Source organism: Lissotriton vulgaris, chromosome 4_1 (genome assembly GCF_964263255.1).
Source record: "Lissotriton vulgaris chromosome 4_1, aLisVul1.2, whole genome shotgun sequence".
Classification (NCBI taxonomy): domain Eukaryota; kingdom Metazoa; phylum Chordata; class Amphibia; order Caudata; family Salamandridae; genus Lissotriton; species Lissotriton vulgaris.
Genome location: NC_141691.1, coordinates 2,131,301,763 through 2,131,311,284, shown reverse-complemented (window position 1 = coordinate 2,131,311,284; position 9,522 = coordinate 2,131,301,763). Strand labels below are relative to the sequence as shown.

At 54.0% G+C, this 9,522-nt stretch overlaps 1 protein-coding gene across 1 annotated transcript in view; it reads right to left on the bottom strand.

Moving 5' to 3' along the window:
- Positions 1–1,627: 1,627 nt before the first annotated feature.
- LOC147725211 (uncharacterized) overlaps positions 1,628–9,522 on the bottom strand; it is a 29,045-nt gene continuing 21,150 nt past the window's right edge. The window contains exon 4 of the mRNA XM_086918202.1: positions 1,628–3,116. Coding sequence (XP_086774328.1) covers positions 2,437–3,116 — 680 coding nt within the window. The 3' untranslated portion in view covers positions 1,628–2,436. The remainder of the gene's footprint in view (positions 3,117–9,522) is intronic.

Below are 9,522 nucleotides of genomic sequence, written 5' to 3'. Positions count from 1 at the left end.
AATATCAATAAAAGCCCTGAACCTTCAGGTGAATTTTTCTAAGCTCTCAAAAAAACTGTCCGGTCCGAGTTTATCACCACTACTGGAAGTCATGAGAGCAAAAATTAGGCCTACTCTGTCGTACGGCATTGACATTTTTAGGGGAACACTAAATGCCAATCTAAGCCAACATGTGACCAAAATTTACAAAAAAGCCCTCCACATGCCTAAAAACGCCTCTGCAGCACAGATCAGATTAGAACTGGGCCTATTAAATTACGAATTTTCAAATACTGGCTCGTATTTGAATCTGTGCCACAAACTAAGACAAGCAGACCCAGGTACACTGGAGTCACTACTCTGGTTAGACATTTCACAGAAAAACCCAGGTGGCTCTTATGGCCGTTTTTTTAAGGAAGCAGTCCAGCAAATGTCCGTGGGCGAACTATGGGATCTCAACCCCAGTAAGACAGTTTTTAAAATCAGCATTAAGAAACGTACCCGAATGAGGTCCCTAATCGCTGACAAAGCTCATTTCGCTAAACGTAAACATGCATGGGAAATAATGAATTCTTATGGGCAGGCCACTCCCCTCCCTTATCTGTCCTGCACTTATCCCTTGCACTTAAAACTTACCTTCATGGCTCTTAGATAGGGTGACTAGCAATTTTTAAAGGAGCTACCCTCTTGGCGTCGAACGTCAGAGGATGTATTGTGCAGAGGGTGTGATAAGACGGCTGAAACTTTAGAGCATGTAGTCTGTCTTTTCCCCGCTCTTACGATACAACACAGACGAAAACAGAACATTGAGTGGATTAGGCTGGGAACCCGGACCTGTGGACAGGCAATTATTGCAGCTCTGAATCCAGAAAATACAGTTTTAAACATAGGCCTTATAACTTTTAATTCGCTATGCATACCGCAATTTCACTTCATAACCGGAAGGGCCTGTCAACGTTTTTATTTTTAAGGAATACAGTCTATACTAAACCGCACTTTATTTTATGCTGCTAAAATTGTTTACATCTGACTGCACTTTACTATAAATTACTTCTAGTTGTTGAACACTTGACTGTATCTATTAGCATAAAATTGCTATTATCATGCTCATAATTTTTTTTGGGCTAAATGCCATTGCTGACACTGTCGTTTTGCATATCCTGCCTTTTTTAACATATGTATGCGATTGAAGTCCTCTAATGCAATTTGGAAGTTTTTATTTATTCGCTGTTTTTATGTCTTGCTCTTTTATAATAATTTGTACTGTCGCTGGTATTTTTGATGTGTACTTTTATGGATATTTTATATCCAAATAAAGGTTTCAAATCTTTGCTGCTATTTCATTAACATATCCCACTGTATATCGTTTTATTTTTTTTTATACTGTACTATGCATTTTTATTGACTCTTATGTAACTTGTGTCATTGCTGTTGTGCTAAATCTGTAAAGCGCTCGGATCCCTTCAGGTCAAGTTTGTGCAAAACAAAAGTCGATAATACATGAAATAAATAGAGAAGCTCTAACCCTAGAGAGACATAGGCCCATTGGGCCCAGAATAAAGCAGCTCCTCTGGGACTACAATATCGACAATCACATCATGAACGGAAGCAGCCGTGGTCCTGAAATGAAGCAGCACGGTTTCTATGAATAGTTCGTTATTTATTAGTTTTGCTCGTATAGTGTTTTCACAAAAATAAAACAATGGGTTTAGAAAAGAATGGATATTTTTCTTTGCCTATGACTAACATTTCTGAATTGTTTCCAGCAACAATAATTAGCAAAATCAAAGCTGAAAGACAGGAGGCAGGCTATGCATAGGTGCTCTGTGCCTAACAATGCCTCAGATTCAAAGAACCCTATAATCCTATCGTAGACAATAGGACGCATAAGGGGGAACGGTTCCCTCGCGCACAGCAATGCAGGTACACGACATATGCACACCTCCAAGAATGTTTTTCTGGCTCCTTTTGTAAAATGTAAGATGAAGTTAAGAATTTCATTTTGCCATATGTTTTCCTCATTCAGGGGTAATGCCACCTTTAGCAGGAGTATGTCCTAATGTGTCCAAGGCAGGCACTGCCTCTCACAGATGCAGTCAGATAAAACTCCTGGCCTGCACTGTTTGCTCTCTCTCAAACAGTTTCAAGTGTTTGAATGGAGTGCTTGGTAAAGCCATTATCACATTATGCACATGATAAAGTATCTTTCCAACACGTCTTATGCAATCCCCAGCATGCACTCGGACAAAACCTTTACCCACCTTCTTAATATGAGAGTATGCCAAAGAGTGAGATTACAGAAACCCTGATGTCTGGTTCTTTATGTGGTTATCTTTCCACACAAATCCCATGTCAGAGGACACCCTCCCTTGGACAGTCTGAGGAACAAACAACACTCACCATCTGTGCTCTCGGCTCACGCACCCCTTGCCACAGCCTGCGCAGTAACATGTGTGCTCACGAACCTAGTGTTTCAGAGTTGGTTGTGTCTAAGTGGGTCTTCTGATGTAAAGTGAGTGCTTTCCTGCGGTGAAAGCCCTTCCCGCACCGATCACATGCATACAGCCTCTCCCCTGTGTGGGTTCTGTGATGTATGATCAGCTGTGACTTGTGGTTAAAAGCTTTGCCACAAAGGGAACACAAATATGACCTATGAACCGCATGGACTTCCTGATGGATGGTGAGGAGGGAGCTTGTAGTGAACGTTTCCTTGCATTCGCGACATGTGAATCCCTTCTGGCCTTTGTGGTACCTCTTCTGATGCATGGTCAGAAGCGAGCTGCGAATGAAGCCTGCCTTGCAGTCTGTGCACTTGTACGGCCGCTCACCGGTGTGCAGTCTGCGGTGAACAATCAGATCAGAGTTCCGAATAAAGCTTTTCTCACACTCCACACACTTGAAGGGCCTTTCTCCGGTGTGCTTTCTCTGGTGAAGAACCAATTCAGTCTTCTGGTTGAATCTTTTGCCACACTCAGCACATGTGTGCGGTTTTGCTCCGGTGTGGATTCGTTTGTGAATGTTGAGGTATGCATTGGTTTTGAAGTTCTTCCCACACTCGCTGCATATGTAGGTGCACGGATACGGCTCTGGGGAGATTAATAATCTGACATCACTGCCACATCCAGTATTCTCATCGGCTCTGTTGGACAGGCCACATGACGGGCCGCTCCCCCCCGGCTCGACCAGGCCCGAGCCCAGTCACGCAAGCACCACACACCACCATTGCACGCCCTACGTCCCCTCAGGGACCCCTGCCCTCGAACATGATAACCTCGTGGGTCCGATCCACTGCCGGCCCATGCACCCAGCCCGGGCCGCCATCTTGGACACCTCGCCACGAGGCCGCCTGGCCCCCGATCGACCTCAACCCTGGGCCTAGCCCAGCCTCAGACAATCCGGCACCACCCTCCACCCAGGAGGTGAGCGGGCTACTTGGCAAGTCAATGGGAGAAAGAGGTGCCGATGGCTCTCCCCCCGCCCAGTGCCGCTCGCCCATCGCCTCCCCGGGCGCTGGCTCCACCCCCCTGCTGGGTGTCTGGACTCCCTCATCCCGGACCTCCCGACCTCCAAGTGCGAGGGTCCGGACATCAAAGCACGCCAGCCCTATAACTGGGGCAGCTCCAGAGCAGGAGGTCAGTTGTATCTTGGAGTCGAGAGACGTAAGAGGAACTCATCCTGGACGGACTACTGGCGCTGCCGTAGCTCTGTCCTGTGCACCATCGTCCTGCCTGTTGGCGCTGCCACAGCCGTCGTAACCTTCATTCTTCACCGTCGTCCGGATCTGCTGGCGAGGCCGCGGACCGTTGTAACCATCATCTTCATCGGGACCTGCTTGGCTTCTCCACGGCCCGTCGACCATCCTTCATCCATCTCGGGACCTGCTTGGCTCCTCCACGGCCCGATCAGCAACCACGCCGAGCTCGAGGATTGAGAGCTATTTAACTCATTGGTAACTAAGACTGTCCCGCTACCCTTTCTCCTCAACCAGAGATCAGAACCGAGGGGACCCCTGAGTCCAGACCTCCTTGTATCATAGCGACGTAACCTAAGAATTGCATATAAAGTCTCGTTAACCTTCAATCTTGTGTGGTGTCCGTCTGTGGGGGGGAAGTTACTTACCTGTACAGTCGTTGGAGACGGCTCTCCCTGGAGACCTCTCCCCGTAATCTCGGCCGACCCTCCCGGTCCGTCTAACATTGGTGGCCAGCGGCGCGATCCGAATCACCGCATAACGTACAGAGAGTAGCTCACCCCACAACGAACAACAATGTCGACTAAAGAGAGCGGATCAACTGAGAAGTTCCAAATGGAAAAACTAGAGGAATACAGCCATCGTGAACTAAAGCAGTTCTGCATCGAACTAGGTATCGCTACCACCGGACTAAGTACCAAGGACGATTTTAAGCATGCCCTAGAATCTTGGGCAGAGACCGGGGATGTCGAAGCCCCTGAGCAAAGCACCGCGAAAAATACCAACACGGCCCCTGAGGGGCAAAGAACCAGTCTCTCGCAAGACGAGATCCAAGAAAGAGAAAAAGCCCGACTACACGAACTCGAAATGGCCCGACTCAAGATGGACATAGAACTCAAATTGGCCGAGCAAAAAATAAACTTAGAGCACCTTCGCCTCCGAGAAGAAAGAGAGGAGAAACAGAGGCAAAGGGAGCTCGAGGAAAAAAGACTAACGTACGAGCACGAACGGAACCTAGCCGAGATCAACCTGCGCAAACAAAATAAAGAGTTAGGGGTGCCCGACAGACCGTCCACCCCAGGGACCGCGGAGAAAAAAGTGCACATCCCCAAGGATGTGGTCCGAGAATATTTTCGAGAAGACGACATCCAGCAATGGTTTAAGGCCTATGAAATCGCGATGACTGCGCACCGGATCGATAGAGCCGACTGGGGAGCCGGCCTATGGGGCAAATTCCTCAATGAGGGCCGCGATACTCTGTTACAGCTCCCAGACCACCAGATGACCTCCTACGACCATATGAAAGCGGCCCTCCTCACCCGCTATGGCCTCACGCCCGAGATGTACCGTCAGAGGTTCCGAGACTGCACACGCATTCCAGGTACAACTTGGGTGGACTATGTAACGTACTTTAGCCGAGCCTTCGAAGGCTGGATCAGAGGGAACAACGTCACGACCTACGAGCAGCTGTTCAATCTGATGGTATGGGAGCATCTGTCCAACAATTGCTTCATTGAACTACGCCAACACCTCCTCGACAGCAAGTTAACCGATCCCCGGCAGCTCGCAGCCGAAGCTGACCGGTGGGAGATCACCAGAGTGGGCCGGAATGGGTCCTACGAGCAGAACAGGAACAACAATGGTCACTACCGACCCAGAGGAGGAGGAGGGGGCCAAGGACGAGGAAGAGACAATACTCCGGCCGCCCCCGCTACCAGCACCACCCCCCCGGCCAACCGGGGCAGCACCCCGGCGCGACCGGGATACAGAGCCAATGTTACATGTCACCGATGCCAACGAGTCGGCCACTATGCAAACGACCCAAGCTGCCCGCAGTATCAGAGTCCAAGACCCCGCCAGGTGGCCGCCGCGGCACTAGGGGAAGAACAGATCTCCGAGGAACAAGAAACAGGCGAGCAAGAGTATCAAGAGTGGGAGCCAGCCGCCATGACTCTCGCGTGCTTAGGGGGAAGAGACATGGTCCCGCGGGTCCCCCTACCCGCTAACACCCAGAAGTACAGCCAATGGGTGAGCATCAATGGACAACGGGCCGAAGCCCTTCGAGACACCGGGGCCAGTGTGACAGCCGTCCGCTGTCATCTGGTGACCCCAGAACAATATCTACCGAACGTTCTCTGCCCTGTGCGATCAGCCGACAACTCGGAAAGTCTGTGTCGGATGGCCTGCGTCCCCTTTGAGTGGGGAGGGGTCTCCGGCATGTTGAAGGTAACGGTCCGAGACGACGCCCCCGTGGAATGCCTCCTCGGAAATGACCTGGAAAGCTCCCCGTGGGCAGCCGTGGAGCGAAAAGAACACTTGGGGATGTTGGGCGTCCCAGACTGGGCGTGCGTCACCACCCGGTCCATGGCCGCCCGTGCCAACCATCACCCGGAAGAACCAGAATGGCCGGCGCCACCGCCTCCGGTCGCCCCCGCCGAGACCCCCGACCATGGCATCCCCCTCGAACTTGCTCAACCTTCCGACCTCGCTAATCTTGATCAGTGGGCTCAAGAAGGGGGACCCACACAAGAACAATTTCGTCAGGAACAGAAGACCTGTCCCTCCCTTGAGGGACTCCGACAACAAGCGCTCGCCCAAAGCGCCGGGGATACCTCCGGAACTCATTGGGTCTACTGGGACAATGATCTATTGTACAGCGAGCAACGAATCGCCGAGCTGGGGGCCAACCGAGTACTAGTGGTGCCCCTCCGCTTTAGAGACTTCCTGCTAAACCTGGCCCACGATGCCCCCCTGGCAGGGCACCTGGGACAGGATAAAACCTACAGCCGCCTAGTGACCCACTTCTTCTGGCCCAAAATGAGAAACGATGTGCACCAGCATTGCCGATCTTGCCCCACGTGCCAAGCCAGTGGGAAGAGCGGCCGCAAATTAAAGGCTCCCCTGCAACCCTTTCCAGTAGTCACAACCCCATTTGAGAGGGTCGGGATAGACATTGTGGGACCCCTGGACCCGCGTACAAGACAAGGCCATCGCTTCATCCTGGTACTAGTGGACCACGCCACCCGCTACCCTGAGGCTATTCCTCTCCGGACCGTGACAGCCCCAGTGGTCGGCCGGGCCCTGATGGGGATCTTCTCCCGTGTGGGGTTCCCCCGAGAAGTCGTCAGTGACAGAGGCACGAACTTTATTTCTAAATATATGAAGTCCCTCTGGCAACAGTGTGGGGTCACCTACCGCTTCACGACCCCCTATCACCCCCAAGGAAACGGACTTGTTGAGCGGTTCAATCGCACGCTAAAAGGGATGATCGGGGGATTGGAAGAGCCCCTCCGTCGCCAGTGGGACGTGCTGCTGCCGTGCCTCCTCTTCGCCTACCGGGAGGTCCCACAGAAGTCCCTAGGCTTCAGCCCCTTCGAGCTGCTCTATGGGCACCCAGTACGGGGGCCACTCAGCCTGATCAAAGAAGGCTGGGAAATGCCTCCGGCCAAGAGTCCTCCAGATGTCTTCCGGTACCTCCTCACCCTCCGCAACCAGTCCCGGCGGTTCAGAGACCTAGCAAAAGCCAACCTAGAGGCCAGTCAAGAGGACATGAAGAAATGGTATGACCAGAACGCCTCATCCATTGAATTCGAGCCGGGGCAACAGGTCTGGGTAATGTCCCCCACAGAACCGTGCGCTCTCCAAGACAAATGGACGGGACCCTTCAAGGTAATCGAGCGCAAGGGTCCTGCCACCTATCTGATCGATATGGAGTCCGCCCGGAATCCGCTCCGAGTCCTCCACACCAACAGACTGAAACCCCACTTTGCACGAACAGAACTCAGCCTCTTGATGGCCACAGACAATGGGGTTGAAGACGACTCCGAGCCTCTCCCTGACCTCTTGCGGACCCAGGAGCAAGACGGCTCCGTGGATGGGGTCCGACTCTCGGAGACCCTCACCAGAGAACAACGGCAAGAGTGCCAAGCCCTCCTATCACGGTTCGCCAGTCTGTTCTCCCTCACCCCGGGTGTCACTTCCTGGTGTGTGCACGATGTGGACACCGGAGACAGCCCTCCTATCCGCCACCGGGCCTACCGCGTACCTGATCGGGTACGGGCCTGCATCCAGGCGGAAGTAGCTAAGATGCTCACGCTCGGGGTCATCGAGCCCTCAGACAGTCCATGGGCCAGCCCGGTCGTACTGGTCCCCAAAGCAGCCGCCCCCGGGACCACACCAGAACTCCGGTTCTGTGTCGACTACCGGGGCCTGAATGAAGTCACCAGAACGGACGCACACCCCATCCCCCGGGCAGATGAACTGGTCGACCGAATGGGCGCTGCCCGCTACCTCAGCATCTTCGACCTGACGGCAGGTTATTGGCAGATCGGCCTCACACCCCGAGCACAAGAACGCTCTGCCTTCTCCACCCCCGATGGCCACTATCACTTTACGGTCATGCCCTTCGGCATGAAGAATGCCCCAGCGACGTTCCAACGGCTCGTCAATCAGGTCCTGGCGGGGCTCGAAGAGTTCAGCGCCGCCTACCTGGACGACATCGCTGTGTACAGCCACCATTGGACCGAGCACCTCCACCACCTCCAAGCAGTGCTGCAAGCCCTTCAGCGAGCTGGCCTCACGATCAAGGCCAGCAAATGCCAAATTGGACAAGGGTCGGTGACCTACCTCGGACACCAGGTGGGAAGCGGCCTAGTGGCCCCCCTACAGCTGAAAATTGCCGCCATCCAGAACTGGCAACCCCCTATCACTCAAACTGAGGTGCGAGCCTTCCTGGGCCTCACGGGCTACTACCGAAGGTTCGTGAAAGACTATGGTACCATCGTGGGGCCTCTCACCGAACTCACGTCAAAAAATCAGCCCAAGAAGGTGAACTGGACCCCAGAGTGTCAAGCGGCATTCGAACAGTTAAAGGCCGCCATGTGTTCCGCTCCTGTGCTCCAGGCCCCAGACTACAGCCGGGAGTTCGTCGTCCAGACGGACGCCTCCGACCAGGGCATTGGGGCGGTCCTGTCCCAAGTGAACACCGAAGGCCTCGATCAACCGGTGGCCTTCATCAGCCGGAGACTCCTACCCCGGGAACAACGCTGGAGCACCATAGAGAGGGAAGCCTTCGCTGTGGTATGGGCCCTCAAGAAGCTCCGGCCCTACCTTTTTGGCACCCACTTTCGGGTGCAGACTGACCACCGACCCCTGCAGTGGTTGATGCATATGCGGGGGGAAAACCCAAAATTGCTACGCTGGTCCATCTCCTTACAAGGTATGGACTTCACAGTCGAACACCGGCCTGGGTCCGACCACGCCAACGCCGATGGCCTGTCCCGGTTTTTCCGCCTCGACGAAGAGAGTCCCCAAGAGGATGGGTAACTCTCCCCGCCTTCAGCTGGGGGGGACGCATGTTGGACAGGCCACATGACGGGCCGCTCCCCCCCGGCTCGACCAGGCCCGAGCCCAGTCACGCAAGCACCACACACCACCATTGCACGCCCTACGTCCCCTCAGGGACCCCTGCCCTCGAACATGATAACCTCGTGGGTCCGATCCACTGCCGGCCCATGCACCCAGCCCGGGCCGCCATCTTGGACACCTCGCCACGAGGCCGCCTGGCCCCCGATCGACCTCAACCCTGGGCCTAGCCCAGCCTCAGACAATCCGGCACCACCCTCCACCCAGGAGGTGAGCGGGCTACTTGGCAAGTCAATGGGAGAAAGAGGTGCCGATGGCTCTCCCCCCGCCCAGTGCCGCTCGCCCATCGCCTCCCCGGGCGCTGGCTCCACCCCCCTGCTGGGTGTCTGGACTCCCTCATCCCGGACCTCCCGACCTCCAAGTGCGAGGGTCCGGACATCAAAGCACGCCAGCCCTATAACTGGGGCAGCTCCAGAGCAGGAGGTCAG